Here is a 22,426-nt window from a genome sequence, read left to right as displayed (position 1 = left end):
TTTTTTAATTTTTATTTTATATTGGAGTATAGTTGATTTACAATGTTGTGTTAGTATCAGGTGTATAGCAAACTGATTCAGTTATACATATACATATATCTATTCTTTTTCAGATTCTCTTCCATTATAGGTTATTATAGAATATTGAGTAGAATTCCCTCTGCTATATGGTAGGTCCTTGTTGTTTATCTATTTTATATATAGTAGTGTGTATATGTTAATCCCAAACTCCTAATTTATCCCTCTGCCCCACCTTTCCCGTTTGGTAACCATAAATTCTAAACACAGACGTCTAGTTAAGGGTTATCAACAACATTTTTGAATGCAAAGCCCAGTTTTGGTTTCCGATGCATGCACTGTAAATGTTTGCTAAAATTGAATGACAAGGCAAAGGGGTTGAATTCAACAAATCATGTGTAAGAAATGTTTGGCTTGATTATCCAGGGGGAGTCGTGACGTGGTTTAATGAGCCAGACTACCTTTCATTAGGACACAGAAAGGGGCTAGGAGTGCCATTTAGGGAGTGTAGCTGTATGAAAATAATGCATTGCTCTGTGCCACCTTTAAAGATTGCAATCGTAGCTTTTAGTGCAGATTTCATTTTTAACAATCTCCTTAAAAATCACTAAAAATATCACCCCACTGTGTAATTTGTTTCCTTCACTCTGATGGCACTCCCACTGTTTAAAACTAATTGCTTTTCTACATTCTCTTAAGGTCAGGCTCAACAGAATGAATTTGAAGACCGCATAACTATGAGCCTCAACTGTTTAACACATCGAGAGCAGATCATGATGCTGATTGAATGTCTCCTTCAGAAACGTGCTGAAGATATTTAATTTGCCTCTAGGCAAACATCACAGTGACTGACAGTGTAACTTGAAGGTTTGTTAAATATAGTCTGGTGTTTATTTGCCTCTCTCTGGAAAATAGTCTAGAAATTACATCCTTTTTTAAAATTCAACAACTAGGATATGCAGCAGGAAAAACATTTGTCTATATTCAGTTGGAATTTTTGTGAGGACATTCAAGTACTGTTTTAATCTATCTAATCTATCTCTTTCAAGATAGCATATAAATTCCAAAGTTGTGCAATCTCTTCACTTTTCCTAAGAGTGGAAACTCGGAAAACCAAAACAACAAAGTATATTGTCCAAATCAATCAGTAGCTGACCAGGTACACCTTGAGTGACTGCAAATATAGCTGAAAGGGCTGAATTTTCCCCACTGCTGTCAGTGACAAATGAATCAGACAGTTGAACAATAGCCATACAATTTGCAGATTGAGTTAAGCAAGATGTGTTTAAGCAAATCTGTGTGTGTGTTCCTGCATGACTCATTCATCTAATTAGTACACACTCCCCCTGTTCCTACCTTACCCAACATACATGATGACCACATGTGTGGCCAAGGGTACTTGCAATATATCAAAAATCAATGAGGCTCAGTATGAAAGTCATGTACCCTGATTTGCCACAAAACCAATTTAAAAAAAACAAATGAGAGGATTTATGGATTAAGAAGTATTGGTGGTTTTTTTCTTTCCTTAGATTTTTAAGAATAATGAATTTTTAAGAGCATGACCTGACATATATATTTTCTGTGATTTTTTTTTTTAACGTGGGCGCAGGACCATACACAAAGTCTGGAAGTCAGTAACTAAAAGCACCAACAGTGGTTTGCCTATCTGCAGTATCTATTTTCTCACAGAAAGTTGTGACCATCTTGAATTCTTAGAAACAGCATGGAGCCTTCCAAATAACTTGTTCATGAAGAATCACCAACGTTCCCATTATGATCTAATTTTCTTTTGAAAAAAACTGTTTAAAATCCATGAAAACTTAGATTTTGGTCCTAGCATTTAAAACACATCCTAAAAACATAAACTCTAGGCACAAAGTGACTAAGCACAATCATTCACCCATGGTTATTGTGACTTTTAAGTCTAGATAAATGTCTTCTTCCATTCCTCCTTTTATTATCATTCATTAAAATTCAGAGAGGGTGGGGGAAAAGTCTAGCATTAAAATCATTCCACAGCTGAACATTTATCCAAGACTACAACAGTTAACAGCTTTTATAGTGATGGTTTTGTTGCCACCTTTGGGTGTGTATTTTTCACTACAGGTTTTGGGAGAGAAGAGGGAGCCAGTGACCTCAGGCTGTAGGCGCTTTGCCATCTACAGAACTGACCTACTTGTAACTCAGTACTCTCACTTCGGTTAGTGAAGCAAATGGAAGTTTCATCTCTCCGGGCTGACCTGCCAAGGCACCATCCTTATGCCACCTGGGGCCCTCAGGGGACAGCAGGGGGCATAAGGGGGGTGTCCCTAGAAAGTCCAGAGCTACTCAGGCAGTCATGTCCTCCCTCAAAGTAGCTGGTCCAAAGAGCCACTACCTTGCAGATGGTGTGACAATTAAGTGACAACTCTGCAAAAATAGAGCCTGTAAACCCTCAACTAAAAGATGCTCTTTGCTCATTTGTTTACATGGGGCCTAACAGAGACCATGTAGATAATAGGCTGGATGGCACAACTAGTAAAAAGAGAATTCTATCAAAAAGGATAGAATCGTAGGATTTCAGTGTATTCCCACTTCATTTTATAAATAGGGAAAAGAATTTCAGGGAGGGAAAATCACCGTCCCAAAAACAAACCACAGAGCACTCTAAATGAGTGAGGCTCCAAGTGTGGTCTGTGAGCAGGTGCCAGTCTACAAGCCGAGTCCAGTCTGCCACAAGTTCAATTACAGAAATCGAGAGAGAACGCTTACAAATGTGGATGCCAGTTTGATAGTCACAACATCCAAATGTCTGGTTTCATCCTTTACAAAAGCATCAGGCTGCAATGGATTAGAAGTAAACAAAAACTCCATCTTCATCGTGGGTCGTTGAAGAAGCACCCCTGGGAATCATCATCTCTTAACTTCTGGGATGTTAGTGTCTCCACCACACCTTTTTGGTCTTTACTGCAATCTGGGCTATGACGATACTGCACAGTCCAGTTGAGAAGAATGCTGATATCAGATATAACTTTATGTCAATAGGAAAAGAACATAAAACTAATCCAAATGTCTATTACCGAGAAGTTTCAGGTGGGAAAAAGGAGAAATCACTGAGCAGTTTGGGAACTACATCACGGCTGTCTTTGGGGTCAGATTTGTATACCTTTTAAAATGTGTTTGATTAGTTATTGTTTTCCTAGGTTAGAAGCAGAGATAAGGAACTTATTTCTTTATCAATTAAGATCTTTAATCGTATATCTGCAATCATATTTTATTAATGACAGAAAAGGAGAAAAGTAAAAATGATTGATTTTCCCCAACTTCAATTGCATTTCATTGTTTCAGCCACTTCACCATGGGCTTTCCAGAGAATTTCCAGCGACCATCATGCTGCCCGGGAAAAAGTTTTCAACAGCCCTGGAATGTCCTTCTAGAAATCCCATTGCTTCCTCAAGTCTGGCCTTTCTTGTGAGCCTCACAATGGATTGGGCCTCGAGTTGGAGGTACCGTTTTTACAAGTCCTAGATCAGCTTTCTCCAACTCAGGTAACCAGGTAAAGCTGACCCCTAGAGCCGTTCCACTGCTTCTACCTAGAGCCAGATCTGGTTGGATACACACAATATTCGCTTCCTTCACCCACCCTTCAACTTAAACTGACAGCAGATGCTCCACATGTTTTGCTCTAAACAAGTACCTTAAATATATGAGACCAATAGCTTTTGGGAAAAGAACTGAAACCACTCAAGTCATGTCATTTATTTCCTTTGACCTTTCCTCCCAAACTCCAGCTTTGGCATAGCTGGGCACTTCCCTGTCAGGATAAGGAAATACATTCAAATACAGCTATGATTCTGAAAGAATTATAGGAAAGTAGGAGATTAGGTATGCTTCTTTGTTTGTTTGTTTGATTTGTAACTTTGTAATCTTTTACTTTGCTTGAGAATAGGACATATCTGATTGATTTATGATCAACAGCTCAATCCCCCCTCCCTTTTATTCTCCTATTATAAAACATTAAAGGATCATCTTATACTTTTCTTCACTGTTCAAGGGACTTGTACAAATTAAATGCTCAGTAAATAAAGTATAAAGAGCTATTGTAGGAGATCATAGTGGCTTTTGTCTCCCTGTTTGGAACTGTGGAGTTACTTTGTCAATAAACTCAAATTCATTTTCATAGCCCTCCATCTGAATTCTTTATTGACCCAGCTTGAATATCCTCTGCTGTAAAGTTCTGTGCCACAAACTGCAAACTGTGTATGTAGAGCGCTGCCCCCACCCCGTGAAAAATATAAAATTTAATCTCACTTCCAAATCCATAAATATGCTTCTTTTTGGAGTCAGTACAGGTTATACAGGGGGGCCTCCAAAATCTTCTGATCTCTGACCAATTATACTTCTATTCGAGACTACTTTGCCATCAAATGGGAAAACAGTTCCAAGATCTCTCTGAAAAGATCAATATAGTTAACCCACGGCTAGCACGATTAGAAAACAAAAAAGATAGTCAAAGCACATCTCACAACTACTTTATTATGTTAGTCACATTTTTGGTTTTTGGTGTTATAAAAACCTACATCATTGCTTAATTTGTTCACTCGTGGAACATTTATTGAACAAAACTCTCTGCATGGAATACAAAAATAAATAAGATGCAATGCCTTGAAATATTTTGACTGATTTCGAACACAGGCAGTTGAGCTGTTTGTGTATTTGGCTATATACAATTCTGCTGGAATCTTCAGTCCTAACTTGAATTCTTGGTTGTAGACATTTCAGATAACCTCCTCCTTCATTATAATAATTTTTCCTGCACCCCTGTCTTTAATGATTGGAGGGCCATAGCATCTACTATTTTTCAGATATATATCCAAAAGCCTAGTCTTCAGTATATTACTAAGAACTCTTTTCATCATTGGCACTGTAAAGTCATCACTATGGCATAAAGTGGAGCACACTGAAAGTGGCTATCAACCAACAAGTAACACACACCAGCCTGGTGTCTGTGCTGTTATCCAAATTACAGTATAGGCAGCTACACTAACATGCTTGACGTTTAAAATGCTTCACTCTGGGGCAACTTGTTCAAAGCTGTCTTTCTTTAATTTGAAGCAATTTCCCCTCTTCCAGGTTAAAAAAATTAATCGTCATACCATGACCACAAGAGAGAAAAGAACTGTAGCAGCTGTCTGAACACTGAGAAGAATAAAACCACAGCGCAGAAGTTTTTCTTTAAAGGGAGTTTCTCTGTTTAAGAAAGTTTAAAGGATAAATTCAAGTTCAGTCTTACTTATAAGCAGTCTCTGAAAGAAGGAAATCTTTCTATGCCTCAGTTTCATTTACAACTTCCAACGATGTCATTATTACACATCTATGCTCCTTTATGACACTAAAGTGATTATCACTGTTTAAATTAAAAGCCAACATAGTTTGGTTATAAATTTTCTTCTTAAATTCTGCCCAGGGTTTAAATAAGCAGTAGTAAACATAAGCAATCCTCCTTCCTGAAGCTCTGCATCCATGAGGGCATCACATACCCTCTCATGATGAAAAGGTGCTTTGCTCTGCAACCCTCCACCCTGCCTGACAAATGTTAGACTGAAGATGCACATACTGTAAAGGCAGAGGCCTGAGTTAGATTTCATGTCTCTTTCACAGAAGTACACATAATAGTTTATGACTTAACTTTACCAGTGATATGGTGAAATCTTGCTCAAATATTTGTTGAACCAATGTTAAATACAGAACATAACATTTTTAATAATTTGTAATTAATATGGGATATTTTTAACAATGAGTGATAGATGTTTCTGGAAACTCTATTTGACTTATTTATATCCAGTACTATGTATTATTTATAATAGATTTTATTTTTAGAGCATTTTAGTTTCACAGCAAAACTGACCAGAAAGTACAGAGTCCCACATACCCCCTGCCCTACACACACACACCCTCCCCCATTATCAGCATCCTGCACCACAGTGAGAGATCTGTTACAATCAATAAACCTGAATTGACAAGTAATTGTCACTCAAAGTCCATAGTTTACATTTGGGTTCACCCTTGGTGTTCTACATTCTATGAGTTTGGACCAATATTTAATGATGTATATCCACCATTGTAATATCACAGAATAGTTTCACTGCCCTAGAAATTCTGTGTTCCACCTATTCATCCCTCCTTCCCCTCAACCCCTGATCTTTTTACTATCTTCATAGTTTGCCTTTTCCAAAATATCCTATAGTTGGAATCATACAGTATAACTGGTTTCTCAGATTGGCTTCTTTCACTTAGTAATATGCATTTAACGTTCCTCCATGTCTTTTCCTGACCTGATGGTTCATTTTTTTTAAGCACCAAATAATATTCCATTGTCTGGATATATCAGTTTATTTATCCATTCACCTATCAAACAACACATTGATTGCTTCCAAGTTCTGACAATTATGGATAAAGTTGCTATAGACATTTATGCATTTTCTTTATTCACTTATTTGTTTGTTTAGTTTAATTTTTTTTTCAGCTAGGATTCAGTCATGGATTCTTTCATTTTTCTTGGCAGTTCTTATTGAGATTTCAGAGTTTCTTTAACTGTAATTAATGAAATGATTAAAACACTGAGCACATTTACCTTCCACTGAATTTAAAGAGATGGAAAAACTGTTAGAACTAACAAACAAATTCAGTAAAACTGCAGGGTACAAAATCAATATACAAAACTCAGTTGCATTTTTATACATCAGCAATGAAACATCTGAATGAGAAACAGAGAAAATAATCTTGTTTGTAATAGTACTAAAAATAATAAAATACTTAGGAATACATGCAACCAAGGAGATGAAAGATCTGTGCACCGAAAACTATAAGATATTGATTGAAAAAGACACAAATAAATGGAAAGATTTTCTGTGCTGTGGATTGGAAGAATTAATATTGTTAAAAAGTCCATACTACCCAAAGCAATCTACAGATTTGTTGCAATCCTTATCAACATTCTGATGGCATTTTTCACAGAAATAGAAAAAACAATCCTAAAATTTATATGGAACCAAAAAAGACCCTATTTAGCCAAAGCAAGCTTGAGAAAGAAGAACAAATTTAGAGGCATCACACTTCCTGATTTCAAATTATACTATTAAGTTATAGTAATCAGAACAGTATGGTACTGGCATTAAAACAGACACATAGATCCATGGAAATGAATAGAATCAAGAGCCCAGAAGAAATAAACCCATGCACATACTGTCAACTAATATTGACAAAGGATCCAAGAATACTCAGTGGGAAAAAGATAGTCTTTTCAATAAATGGTGTCGATAAAACTGGATATTCCTATGCAAAAGAATGAAATCTTACATCACTCACAAAAATTAACACAAAATGGATTAAAGACTTAAAGGTAAGACCCGAAACTATAAAACTCCTGGAAGAAAATATAGGGGAAAAGCTCCTAGACACTGGTCTTGAGAACAAGTTTGAATATGACACAAAAGCACAAGCAACAAAAGCAAAAATAAACAAGTGGGACTAGATCAAACTAAAAAGCTCTGCACAGCCAAAGAAATGATCAAGTGATAAACAAAATGAAGATGCAACCTAAGGTATGGCAGAAAATATTTGCAAACCACATATCAGATAAGGGGTAATATTCAAAATATATAAGAAATTCACACAACTCAATAGCAACAGAATTCTGATTTTTGAAAGGGCAAATGACTTAAATACAAATTTTTCCAAACAAGACATGCAAATGGTCCTCAAGTACATGAAAAGGTGCTCAACATCACTAGTCATAAGGGAAACAGAAATCAAAACCACAATAAGATATCACCTCACACTTTTTAGGATAGCTGTTTATCAAAAAGACAAAGATAACAAAGTTGGTGAAAGGGATGAATGAGTTCTGGGATGTAATATTCAGCATGGTGACTACAGTCAACAACACCACATCATATACCTGCACCTTGCTAAGAGAGTAGAATTTAAATGTTCTCGCATGATATACACACAAAAATTGTAATTACGTGAGGTGATGGATATGTTAACTAATTTTATTGTGGTAATCATTTAGCAATATATACGTGTATCAAATCATCATGTTCCACACCTTAAATTTACACAATTTTACATGTCAGTTATATCTCAATAAAGCTGGAAAAATAAAAGAGATGGCAGAAACCCAGTGACACAAGCATTGGAAGATAAATGGTGAAAGTTATTATCCTTCCTCATATTATCTTCTATGGGTTTTCCTTGCTTGTTTTTACTCTGCTGTTTTCACCTAGGTTTTAAAGCAATCTCTTCAGCCATTATGACATTTACTCTTCCACCTGGAACTCCTAACTCTTCCTCTGATTTTCCCTGGTCTCTTCCAACCTTGGCCAGTGTAGGGCTATAAGGGCCTCCTCTCATGCTCCCACAAATATTCCTGCCCCTTCTGACTGCCCTCCTTTCTCTCTTGTAATTTTTAATCTCTCCCTTTTCCTACATTGGCTCCTGGCAAAATGCTAAGGTCTCTCCAGTGTTTAATATCCTTCACTGGATCCTGCTTTCCTCCCAAGGCTCTGTTTTCATCTTCTCTCTTTAACTTTTGAGCTTCCTTAAAGGGTCATCCCCATGTGTTTCTTCTATTCCCTCAATCTGCTCCCCTTCTCAAACTCCTCTCATCTGAGTTGTGCTGTAAGCACTCTAGGATCACCCTGCCCTGTACGGTGAGATCTGAGATCTCTGATCACCCAAGCCAGTGGGATTTTCTCAGTTGTCATCTTTCTCAGATTTTGGAAGTGGTTGCACTCCATATCACTCGACATTCTGGAAACTACATCTGTGGCTTCCAACATTCCATTCTTCTACCTTCTGTCCACAATGTGTTTGACTGCCCAACTCTGTCCTTTTGGGGATGTTTGTTCCTCACCTCCCTCACCGCCATGTGATCCAGGAAGGCATATCTCAAAGGCTCCTTTCTCAATTCTCTCTCTCCTGCTTGTAATGCTTGGGACAATGATTCCCAATACCAAATCCAGAGCAGATCTGTATTTCCTGTTACTTGTTTGCCATGCTACTGAAATAAATAGAATTTAACACATTATCTTCCTCAGGTATGACTGCTGGGGGGTGGGGGGAAGGACAAGACCAGTCAACTGGACTCAAATCTGAATCACCACTGAACTTCACTGTCTGACCCCATATGACATCAGCAGATAAAATCAAGAGCTGTAACTGCATCTTGCTCTCCTTCCCTCACTCTATGTGCCCTGCTTCTTCTCTAATTGAGTGCAGAGCAATACTGATTACATCAATATCCTACCCCAAAAGCTTCAGTGGTTTCTAATGACACAAAGACTTGCATAGATCATTTTACTTTAGTATTCACCTATTCTCCAAAATGAACTTTCCAGTCCAAACTCTTCTATTTATAGTCCATACCCCATGCTCCGGGCAAATGTATCTACTAATTCTCCGTTAGAAATGTATGGTCTTCTTTGTATTTTTCACCATGATTCCTACCATTTTTCCCCATAAAACTTGAACACATCCATGGAGAAACATCTTAAGTGATGAAAGGTCATAGGAATGGAGAAGAATGACCTCATTTGGCTGACCAAATAGGATCTTTCAACCTATTGATCCCTACAGACACTGGTTCCATTTTGGGCTATTTATTTACTCTCCATCTGGTCTAAAGTTAAGTAGCGTACTTCTCCTACTTGCCATGCAATTGTAAGGTCCTTGACAGCAGGTAATTTGCTTTTGTTTTGTTTTTTTCTGGTTTTCTGTCTTAATTTTTTATGGTAAAATATGCATAGAATAAAATTTACCATTCTAACCATTTTAAGTGTATACTCACATTGTTGTGAGTACACAGAAGCATTTGTCTCTAAAATATTTTTATCATCCCAAATTGGAACCCTGTACCCATTGTACAAAAAGTCCTCATCCTCCTTTTTCCCAGCCCCGGTAACCAGTATTCTACTTGTTGTCTCTATAAATTTGATTACTGTAGGTACCTTATATAAATGGAATCACAATATCTGCCTTTTTGTGGCTGGCTTATTTCACTTAGCATAACATCTTCAAGGTTCATCTATGTTGTAGCACGTGTCAGAATTCCTATGGCGTCAGCACAGTGTTTTGAACTTAGTAGATACCCGATAAATATTCCTTGAATTCACTATTTGTCTCAGAATTAATTAGAGACAACAGCATTTCATTGACTTAGTAGGTTTATCAGGCTTTTCTCCACAGAAGAGATGGCAACTAGACTTTTAAACATTTTAATTATTGCTAAGAGCTGAGTGTTCTGCTTGTACAACTTTTCTGCTTCTGAGTTGACAAAAATTGGGCTATCCTTTTGCTCTATTTCTTTAAAACCTGAATACAATAATCTGATGCATATATAGGGACCCCCACAGATACCTTTCCATTTTATAATCTTTCCACCCAACCATTCTTTAAAATATATATATATATATATATATATATATATATATAAAATTCGCTATTCTCTTGGGATACCTGGCAAACACAGTTGGTTCCCTGATACAGCCTCCATCCTTCCTTCTACCTCTTTCCCTGCCTAGCAGCCTTCCAGCTGAGAGTGGCTTCAGGATATTTCTGGCCAAAAAGATATAAGTGGAAGTCGGCTGAGCAAGTATTCAGGAAAATTCTTACTTCTCTAATCAAAATAATAGACTCATCCGGCACAAATCTTTGGCTTTTGTTCCTCTCTTCTCGGCTTAAGTGGGGCCTTGGAACATGGTCATTTCGAGATGCTGATGTCATCAGGGTGTGATGGCTAGAGATTCTTTAGCTGTTTTGAGACCATGAGGCTAAAGCCAAGGTGCTATGGGTGTCTGAAACTTTTGAGCATCTCCTCACTCCTGGAGTGCTTCTCTCAGCTTTCTTTTATAAAAGACAAACAAACCACAATTTTTAAAGCTCCTGATAAACATTCTTTTACTTATAAGCAAGAGCATTTACTTCTTAAGCAGCATGCTCAGTTAAATTGCATCTAAGCCGACCTTCAAATTCAAGTGCTTTACTACTAAATTATTACTCATCTGAGCTTGTGAGATGAGAACATATATAGCAATGTGTGTGCAGATTTATGTGTATATGTACATAACATCTACATATATGTATATGAATGGGGCCACAGCTGTTTGAGATTTGGGCTTTGTCTGTTTATTTGTTCCAAATGATTATGCCCTGTAATTTATGAAAGGAAGTTCAAATTTCTGGGGACAAAAAAGGAGATGAGGCAGGTCTAGAAGGAGCGAGGAGGCTTGATCTAGAAAGAAGTGAATTTCCAAGGCTGGCAGTCAGCCAGAAACACTGCCTTAGCACTGGCAGCCTGGGAGCACAGAAAACAGAAACGCCTTTCTGAGATCTACACAGTGATTCACACTCTCAACAAACATTTCCCAGATGTACAGCAGAAAATTGTCACAAAAACACCAAAGCCCTTCTCTTCAAAGCTGAGTTCCAAGAGCCTAAATCACATTCTCTCCTTTATAAGTGTCTTCCTGCACGGTGACATGCCATAAAAAAATAGACTGGTGGAGAGTCACAGTGCCTGGCTTTATTCATGCTATGTAAACATTTCTCGGGTCACTTGACACTTGCAGCACATGATGGTCTTGGAAGGCGAGGGTCTTTAAAGCACTCTTTTACTGTGTACCCATCTAACAGCGTTTCCAGAATCCTAGTCACAAACTGTCATATGGGCAACGGCCATGTGTTCTCTCTGGAATTCTGCCAACAGGGAAGAGCTGAGAAAGATCTTTTCATCTCTAATTCAGAAGAATTTTCAAGTCACAAAAGTAATTCTGGCTTTTGCCAGCCTAAGATCTGGTTATTGTCAGTTACAAGACGATTTTGTTTACTCCCATAGCTGTCACATGGTCCTAGGAAGTACAGTGGATGAGATGTTGGCCACTGACATCTCGAGGACTGAAGAGATGGGAGAGGGATGTGCCTCAGTGGTCCATAAGCTCCTTCACTAACCCAAAAAAGCTCTGGACAGACCGTCTTAGAGCTGGAGAGTGAAGTCTCCAAAAATTAAAGAAATAACACTGCTGAATAAAATAATAGCATGCCAGCCACGGCAGGAGTTGCTGTATCTGTGTCATCTCATTTCATCCCCACAAGAATCCTCTGAATGGTACTGTCATGACCTCCATTTGACAGATGAGGAGTCTAGGGTTCAGAGGTTGGCTTATGACACTCACCCAGCTAACAGGGGGTAAAGAAGAGACAAACTTGGATCCATTTGGGTCTACAGACTTCCTACTCTCATTGATGGCGCTGAGAGTAGCTGCGTGTGTAATTCCCCAAAGGCCACGAGATTTCAAAGCCTCTCCCACATCCTTCCTTTCTCACCACACTTCCAGGACTTGGTCATCATGGAGGCATTTCTTCTATTTATTCTGTCACTGATCCCAGAGCAAGACCCAGAGCGGTTATGGGATTGCCTGCCTGTAACTCTCTGGTGGCTAAAATGGAGAAAAGCCTGGAAGAGAAGAGTTGTAAGAGGGGAGCTTAAAGGGTGTGAAGGAAGGAGGGAGAAAGGCGGCCAGTGAGGGAGAGGACTCTAGGGTCACGGCTGTCTTAGGTGAGCTCATGCTTCTCTTGAAGACTAAAGCTAGGCTGCCTCCCTCCTTCCAAACTAGTCCAAGCCAATGATTGCACTGCACATGCTGAGCAGAAATGGTAAAAAGTTGTGGGCAAACATTCAACACAGGAACCATTTAAGATCAAGGTCAATTTTCGTGATAGCACCACCACAAATTGAGAACTAATTGACTCTAATTTATGCAAAGAACCCTGGGATATTAAGGGAGAATATAATCAGTATTTGAAAGTGAATAAATTTAAGTGCGGACCACGGGAAACATGTTACCAAATCATGCTATAGTATGAGTCTATAAGTGGATGTCTTAGACCACATAACCAAAAGCTCAGTGAATGAATGGGCACTTTGTGTATATAGCAGGCAAACTCATAAGGTGCCAAGGCAACCCGGCCATTGTGTATGTAAACAGGCATTTACAAAGCATCAGTTGGTTTACTCTGCCTGCAGTCCTCCCCTTATAAAGTGGTTTGAAGCACATATTGCATTTGTGTTCCTAACACATATGGGACACAGACATTTGAAAATGAACTTTGTACAATTTCATTATTAAACACTCAGCAGGCTTCAAAGACAACTGCATTTCATTAATAATAAATAATAAAAATGTAGACGCAGTAAAATATTAACATATCAAACACCTCCATGGTGCTATTTTTATGCACGAAACATCTTCCCTTCCCAAAAGACCAAGTCCCTGCCTGACTGTAAGTTAGGTATTTAGAAAAGAAAATAATCTCCTTCAGAGAGTCAAGAAGTCTCCACTGCAGCCCTAGGTGGTAAGCGAGTGCCTCGTTATTTTTAAAATTTTTTTTTAGAAATAATTTCAAATATAGAAAAGTTGCAAAAATAGTACAAAGAATATCCAAAATACCCCTGCCTTTTCCTCATTCTCACCTGTCACATTCTACCACACTTACTTTAAATTTGCTTTTCTCTCTATCTAGACCTCTCTATTCATCCAACCATCTCTGTTTCTCAGACATGTCTTTCTGAGCCAGCTAAGGGTAAATTGGTAAATTGTGGCCTCAGTGTGAGTTGGGATTGAGGGAAGGCGGAGGAGGGGCAATTCATAAATTAAAACAGGGTGGTCTGGATAGATTTAATTAATAAATTAACATTTAAACAAAGTCTTGAAGGAGGTGTGACTACCTAAAGGAAGAGCATTTCAGAGAGAAGGAATAGACAGTGAGAGAGAACTGCAGCCAGGCCATGTTTGAGGCTCATCAAGGAGGCCACTGTTGCTGGAGCAGCAGGGTGGATGGACCAGAAAAGTACCAGGAGATGCAAAGAGGTGAGGGATGGAGAGCTCACGGGCCTGTGGTTGGGGGGCGGGGGTGTCTCAGAGGCCAATGTGAGGGTGATAGGGAATCATTGAAGGGTTTGGGGCACCAAAGTCACACGATCTGATGACTTACATTTCAGTAGGACTAGTAGGGTTGATATTTTCATTCTATATGGCAAACCTGGTTTTGCTAAACCTGATACTATTAAATGGGTATCTGGGTAGCTAATTGTTATTCTCTCTTTACCCTGATGGTTTTGCATTCCATAATTAATTTAGTTTAATTTAATTTATTGTGTGTGTGTGTACGTATGTAAAACTTGGGATATATGCCTCATAAATCATCTCCACTTGAATTATTTCATTCTTCAACTTTCTCCTTTGTTCACCAACAATAATTTGAAAAGGTCCACTCCTTTTCCTTCCTACATTATACTGTGTATATTTACATATTGGTGTTATATCTGGGATCATAATTTCCTTGAAGGAAGTCCCATTCATCTTTTAGCTCTTAGTTTCTAGGTCACAGAATGGGTCTCTATAATGTTGATTGAATGACTACACATAGAAATAAGATATATCACATGATCCAGCAATCCCACTCCTGGGCATATATCCAGCCAAAACTATAATTCAAAAAGATACATGCACCCCTGTGTTCATAGCAGCACTACTCACAATAGCCAAGACATGGAAACAACCTAAATGTCCACTGATGGATGAATGGGTAAAGAAGAGGTGGTACATATATACAATGGAATACTACTCAGCCATAAGAAAGAACAAAATAATGCCATTTGCAGCAACATGGATGCAACTAGAGATGATCATACTAAGTGAAGTAAGTCAGAAAGAGAAAGACAAATACCATATGATATCACTCATATGTGGAATCTAAAATATGACACAATTTAACTTATCTACAAAACGGTAACAGACTTACAGACATAGAGATCAGACTTGTAGTTGCCAAGGAGGAGGGGGTAAGGGAGAGGGATGGACTGGGAGTTTGCGGTTGGTAGATGCAAACTATCAAACTATTACATTTAGGATGGATAAACAACAAGGTCCTACTGTATAGCACAGGGAACTATATGCAATATCCTGTAATAAACCACAATGGAAAAGAATATAAAAAAGAATGTCTGTATGTGTGTAACTGAGCCACTTTGCTGTACAGCAGAGACTGGCACAACATTGTAAATCAACTAGACTTCAATAAAAAAGAAATAGGATATATCTGTACCTATTATCACATGGTATATTATATTACAAGCCACGGAAAAGATTCTGTCCTGCTAAGTGTTAAATAAAAACATCAATATTAAAATATATATATATTATTTTGAGGATTGTTCCTGAAAAATGCTAAATTTCAAATCAACTTTCAGGTTTTGTAAAAAGGAAGGAAAACTCTTAAAAGGCTCACTTCTTCTGGGGCAGCATTAGAATGCAAAGTGACAGAGATCTCAATATATCCCCTTATATGTGTTCTCACATAGGTATGTATTAGAAGTTTACAATTCAAAGTCTAATGATAGGGCTTCCCTGGTGGCGCAGTGGTTGAGAGTCTGCCTGCCGATGCAGGAGACACGGGTTTGTGCCCCAGTCCGGGAAGATCCCACATGCCTCAGAGCAACTAGGCCCGTGAGCCATGGCCGCTGAGCCTGCGCGTCCGGAGCCTGTGCTCCAAGTCTAATGATAAAAAAAGTGACTCCTATCCTTGGGATGCCAAGACATCATTTCATGTCCATCAAAGATGTTGCTTCACCTTTGTAGTGTAGTTTTCACTCATAAGCCAGCAAAAGTTTACTCTTTGTTAAAGGAATCTGTGAAAATAGCGGCTCTTTCAAAAAAAAGAGGGAAAATGTCATCAGGGTGAATTTAAAGCTAAGCTTTGGAAGAAAAGTTCTAACAGGGAAAAGAGAAGGTTCCTTTGTGGTTTCTCTGCAGACACTGTGCCATTTTGCAATGCTGATGCCTGGCAGGACCTCTTTCCACCTGAGGAAAGGTCACAGAAGGATCCTTCTCTGTTACCCTTGCCAGCATAGACACGTAGTAATGACTGATCACATTAAGCCAATTGATATACACATGTAATATTTCCCCTACTGTGGCAGTCATGGTTCGCTGTCTAAAATATTTTATTATCTGAAATTTTAATAAATTACCTAGAAGACTATTATCCACTAGGCAAAGGTTTAAAAGCTCTAAAGATGATACACTATTTAATTAGTAGGAGTGAATATGATGGATTAAATTACATTCTGTTTATTCATCTACTTTGTAAATATTTTGTAAATATTTACTGAGTGACTCCTATAATCCAGCCACTAACATAAGAGCCAGGACACAATGATGAAAAAGACAGTCTACTCTCATGAGTGATACCTTCCAAGTGGATGAAACAGAGAAGGAACAAGTAAGCCAAAATAAGGTAATTCCGGATACAGTAATACACATTTCCATTTGGTTATGTCTCATGGTCCACCTAATCTTTTCTTTATTTTTCTCTATATTCTCTTAATTTAATTGTATTTGTCATAGGTGTAACTCATTTATTCTGCTAAACATCAGTCTCATAGTTATACTTATCATTTAGTGGTCAGCGAACTGCATAATACCATTACTTTAGACTTCTGTAGATAAGTTTTACAAACTCCAGAACGACAGACTATGACAATATGAAGTGCCTAAGTCACTGAGCAGTTACACACTGAGGTCCTCAGTTACTTGATTTTGTTCATCCCTCCCTCTTGACCGTTGAGGAAGCAGTGACTGCAAAGTTGAACATCTTTTTCTAAGGGTCTGAACCGTACCTCTTCCTCCCCCAAACAAGCCCATATAACGTTCACAAGTATAATTGGGCCACCAACTGGCATCAGATTTAAACAGCATTTCAAGAAAAGTTCTATGATCATAACTAAGATTATATCAATGGCAATAACAGCATTTGTACCTGTGTCTCTCCCCATACACTCTCACCAATCACAAGCTCAGACGACCTTCTTTCTGTCCCTTTTCTAGTTGAATTCCTCTTAGTAAAATCAAAGACAGCTTTTGCTCAAATTCAATAGCCTGTTCAAAATATTTTCTTTCATTTTTTTCTATATACTTAACAATTGCTCTACTGGACTTGTTGCATCTATTTCCTTTCAAGGTCACCTTTCATTTCCTCTTTTATTTTTCTCACTATTTCTTCAAATCTTTCAATAGATCACCTGTCTTTGCCATGCTTGTATTGGATAATACTCCACCAAATAATTTTTAACAAATATAAAGTTGAGTGGTGTGATAGTGACTCAGATGGTTTAAAAGAATTTCAGCAGAGAATTTTACTGCGGTATCTCTCATCTACGGTACACTAGTATACTCCATGACTCTCCAAAAAGCTTGTACACATTGTATTTCATAAACTCGAAGACATGCATTTTTTTCCTACAAAAAAAAAACCTTTGAGATGGAGATGTTTCTATAATCAAATCATAGTTTAATTGGCAGCAATTTTTTTCTTGGCTGTACATTAAAAAGTGGTCGATATTATGGTCAACAGCATCTTAGATTTAATAAAACATAGTAATAGGCAGTGTCTTCCAAGCTTATTTGACCAGGAAATTTTATTACATCAAAACATATTGGGTTGGCCAAAAAATAATATCACACAGAAAAACCTGAACGAACTTTTGGGCCAACCCAATATCTCTTTGAATATGTGGCAATAGAACATATTTTGGGAAATATTGTGTACAAGCCATGTTTCCTAAATCTATTTATTTTGGAGCAGTGAAATTTTATCCTGAATTTGGAAATCGCCAACCTATCTACCAAGGCAGGGGAAACAGTGGCAGGGGGATTTTTGTAATCTTCAATTTTCGAAAGAATTTAAAAAATCTCCATAGCTTTATTACTCATTCAGAATGGAATCTGAGGGAAAGCTGTGCAAACATAAATTAAAACTTTAGTTTTTAGCAGGGGTAGAATCGAGGGGACTTTTTATGGGAGTCCCTTAAAATCTCTCCATCTCCATCACACTCTCACCAAAGCCACGAGAAAGTAAGCAAAGAGAGTGAGCCGGCCACTTTCACCAGCAATCCCGCACCCCTCCTTCCACTCCAGTTCCCACTCCCATCCCCAGGGAGCAGTTCTGGAGCCTGTAATTGAGTAAGGATCTACTTACCCCTGGTGAAGCCCCAAAAGCAGGAAACAAACCTACTCTATAGCCTCCATTTGTGGACAAGAACGAAGGTTGCAACTACGCAAAACTCAGAGGATTATGGCTCTTATTTTATTTGGGACGCACTTCTCTGGTCCTACCCAGTGTCTGTCACTACAGAGAACTGTAGAAGCAAGAAAGACACTTTCACTAAATATGTTTATCACCATCCAACTCGATGTGAAATTTAAACATTGACTTGACCAGTGATGCTGAAATAAGACCTGCAATGCCTGCTAATCTGACCTTCAAATTGGAATGTCCTTAAGGGTGTCAGCCCACAATTAAATTATACCTGAGGACATTCAGAGGGTTGCGCACACCCCTCCACAGTTCAGTTTCTATCACAAAACACTCGTTCAGGTATTAAACACCAATGTACAGGCAGCCATCACAGAGCCAAGCAGCTCTGTAGCTCAAGTGGCCTTTTCCCCCATTCTTTTCTTATTAAATTGTAAACTTGTCTTATCAGAGATTCGAATCACTGTTCCAGCAATCTCAAAAGTAGGCTGTTTTAACAGAAAATAAAAAGCTAAGCTGAAGGCAAGGAGGGGAAATAACAAGCCATGCTAGGGGCATACCTGGGTACTGGGGGGAAAGAAAGCAGAGAGTTGATCTTTTTGTACATTTTAATCTTTTTTCTTATCCAGAGGGAGAGTCAAACTGATTCTGTTGTGATCTCATCACTATTCTCCACGAGGCAGAATAATTCCCCAAAGGGATTCAATTAAACAACACTTTTAAATTTTTTAAAAATTGAGAGGATTTAAGTTTTAGGTAAGTGCTATCCCCCTCTACCCAATTCCTCTCAAATGCTCAGACCAACCACCACTGTAGGAACTTGCCTAACGATGTGTCCATATTAAAAGGAAGGGAGACATCCAGTCTGCAAGCTCTTTCTGTAGGAAAAAAAAATGGTACCTTGTTGCAGCAGAAAAGTTTCACCAATCTACAGATTGGGGAGGGAACAGGGAACACAAAATGGTGTTTACTCGAAATGGTGTTTCTTTAATTGGCCTTCCTGGAAAGCAAACAGGGGTTAAATACTGAAGTGATTTAAAGACAAAAATCAAAGCTATGCAAAAATGTTTGCTATTCATTCAACAAATATTTATTGTGCACCTGCTCTGTGCCATGCACTCTTCTAGGTGCTAGAAATCCATCAAGGAACAAAGCACACATTCCTGAAGTTTGCATTCTATCGTCGAGAGTCAGATAATAAACAATCTATCTGCTTACTACTTAGGAGAAAGGTATATGGGAAGCTAGGAGTAGAGAGAAAGGTGACATATGTGTTATGTATGTATACATACACACACATACAAAAATATATATGTATATATGTATACCTATGTATTGTATATGGTTCGGTTGGGGAAGCTGTCTCTGAAGGGTGACATTTTGTTAGAAACCTGAAGAAATAAACAAGCATAACTGGAAGTGGGGGTGGCAAGAGGGTGGGATTGGGGTCCTCTTAGCACGAGGAATAGGTAAGAGGCCAGCGTAGCTAAGATGCATTACCTAGGAGAGAAGAAGAAGGCAAGGCAGAAATGTAACAGAGCCTCATAGATGTTTATAAAAGAAAAAAAACTTCTGCTTTTACCTTGATTGAGATGAGAAACTTTTGAAAGCTTTGGGGCAGAAAAATGACATCAACGGATATATGTTTTAAAAAGTTTACTCTAGCTGTAGGGTGAAGAACAGACCTTAGGGAAGCAGGAATGAAACAAGGTCGTTAGTTAAAAAGTTACTGTAATAATATAGGCAAGGAATTGGTTTGGACTGGGCTTATAGAGGTGAAAATGGTGAGAAATGATCAAATAGAGCCATTAATATTTGCTCATGTGATATATGAGAAAAAAAGAGAAGTCAAGGTTGTACCTGGGTCAGAGAGAAGTACAGAGTTGCCCTTTATAGAGGTTGTAAGGATTAAAGATAAAGCAAGTTTGGGAGGCAAAAAGAATGACTTGTTTTGAACATGTTAACTGTGGAATTTCTATTTAATATCCACAGTGGAAATGCTGGTTTTCAGTTTTCTACAAAGTCTGGTGTTTAGTGGAGAAGCCAAGCTTAGCAATATACATTTGGGTATCATCAAGATATAAATGATGTTTAAAGATGAAAATTTTGATAAGCTCACTAAGGACATGATCAAGACATTCAGAAATTCCAGGACTGAGCTCTGGAGTCCTCCACTATGGAAATAAGGGGAAACCAGCCAGGAAGACACAGAAGAAGCAGATAGTGAGCTAGTAGGGGCACAAAGGAGAACAGTGTCAAACAGTCCTCGTTTTAAGAAGGAAGAGTGGGTCGAGTATGTCAAATGTTGCCCAGTAGATGGAAATGGCCCATTGGACCAGGCAACAAGACATCCTTGGTGACCCTCACAAAGTAGGGGTGATTAGGATGTGATGAGAGTGGCCTTAAGAGAGCAGGAGGAGGGCAAGTGGAAACAGTGAAGAGACTTGTCTCTTATGGAGTTCTACTTTGTAATAGGGCAGAGAAAAAATATACAAAATAAAAATTAAAACTTGACAATATATAAATAAATTAAAATTAAAAATAAATTAAAATTTAAAAAAATTTAAAAGTTAAAATTAAATTAAAAATTATAAATAAATAAATAATTGGGCAGAGAGATTAGGCAGTCACTGAAAAGAGAGTGAAGTTGAGAACTTTCCATTTTTTTTTCTCTTAAAATGAGAAACCTTACAGCATGTTTGTGCACTGAGAGGAATAACTCCATTGGAAGATATGGTGGTGGGAGCATTTAAAAATTTTTCTTTTGTTTGCTTGTTTGTTTTTATGGTTTCAATGAGGTAGCAAGCAAGGAAGAAAGAGAAGAGAACATGTACCAACTAGTCATCCAGGAGGAGTGGGAGCATTGAATACAACAGGGAAATCCAATATTGCATGGTAGTAATAAAGGATGGTTTGAGGGGAGGGGTTGTGAATTTCAGCTGAGACCAGGTAGCAGGTAGAGTGTTTTTCTCCTGTCAGGTTCATGAGAGTTAGAAGAGAGAAAGAGAGAGAGCTGGAGACAGCCAGGATTAGAATTTTACCAGAGTCGTTCAAAGGAGGGAGTATGGGATAAGGAAATTTATATAATTATATGTAAGAGAGTCATAATGGTCTTCCATGAAGCCTAAGCAGAGGATGGAGGGATGAGGGGGAATGAGGAAATGAGTGACAAAGAAAAAACTACTGAAGCAATGGCTCATTGTTCCTAATGAGATTTTTTTTTTAAGGGTTAGAATCAGAATCTCCAAAGTAGTGAGCTAGACAAACAGGAAGAAATTACCCAAGTGTAGGACCCCTGGAAGTGGGATTACAGATGAGTTTTAGTAACTGTTAATGACAAGATCTGGGATATGGCCATTGGATGAGTGGCTGAGGGAGAAGAGAGATGAAACTCATTGGAGAAGAGGCCAGGGTCCTAAAATCACCAAGAATATGGCAGGATCGATGTGGGATACCTGAGTGACCTAGAAGGGAAGGGGTGTGGGTGAAGGATGGAGGGGAGGTAGGTGATATGGTCTGAAGACTCATGAGACTCAAAAATGGAGGTGTTTACAGAAAAGAGAGTGAGAATGATCTGAAGATGGCACCTGGGAAGGCCCTCTGGCACCAGTGGGATGCAGTCTCCCAATCTGAGGTGGTTTGAAGGGAAGCAGTGTCTTCTGGGATATCAGGTTTGAGTTTGAGTGAGAAAGTGAAAGAGACCAAGAAGAGTTTGAGGATAAAAGAGATGTTGTCTACAACTCTGGAGTTCTGGAGAACCCAGGAAAAGGAGTTGTATCTGGGTCAGAAGGAGGAGTGGACAAAGCTATGAGGGATCAGGGTATGAGTATGAACCAGACAGCCTGGGGCAGCGTGTGGCATGGCATTAGCCCTGAAGGTCTGCTGGGTGTTGTTACAAACAACTGAGGTCATGGCAACATGTGCTCAGGGACAGCACGTCAAACACTCTGGCTCATTTTTCTCCTTAAGGAGCCTGTCTTCTGATCCTTTCCTTCTGAATGGCAGTGCTCTGTGCCCTCAGCTGGGCTGGACTGAGCACACACTGAAGACCATCTGTTATTAGGACTTTCCCTCTTTACCTTCCTGTCCCACACAGGAGGCAGGAAGCCCTGTGTCAGAGATGGGAAGGTCTGTCCTGCAACACATTTTTTAAAAATTTTATTTATTTCTTATTAAAGTATCATTGATTTACAATGCTGGGTTAATTTTTGCTGTACAGCAAAGTGAATCAGTTATACATAAATATACATTCTTTTCATATTCTTTTCCATTA

At 38.5% G+C, this 22,426-nt stretch overlaps 1 protein-coding gene across 11 annotated transcripts in view; it reads right to left on the bottom strand.

The window, feature by feature from the left end:
* The window catches only part of RBMS3 (RNA binding motif single stranded interacting protein 3), a 1,083,479-nt gene that overhangs the window by 580,458 nt on the left and 480,595 nt on the right, over positions 1-22,426 (bottom strand). Inside the window, exon 1 of one of the 11 annotated variants that reach the window (XM_079935201.1) lies at positions 19,054-19,097. The exons of 9 other annotated variants lie outside the window; for them this stretch is intronic. Coding sequence is in view for 1 of the 2 variants with exons in the window: in XM_079935197.1 (XP_079791323.1) it covers positions 4,312-4,323 (12 nt within the window). In the remaining variant the exon portion in view is untranslated. Of the gene's footprint in view, positions 1-4,311; positions 4,802-19,053; positions 19,098-22,426 lie in introns of those variants that run through there. One more of the 11 variants, XM_079935197.1, reaches the window with a different exon arrangement.

The sequence above is a fragment of the Stenella coeruleoalba genome (genome assembly GCF_951394435.1).
Source record: "Stenella coeruleoalba genome assembly, chromosome: 10".
In the NCBI taxonomy this organism is placed as follows: domain Eukaryota; kingdom Metazoa; phylum Chordata; class Mammalia; order Artiodactyla; family Delphinidae; genus Stenella; species Stenella coeruleoalba.
This window is presented reverse-complemented; position numbering and strand designations above follow the sequence as displayed.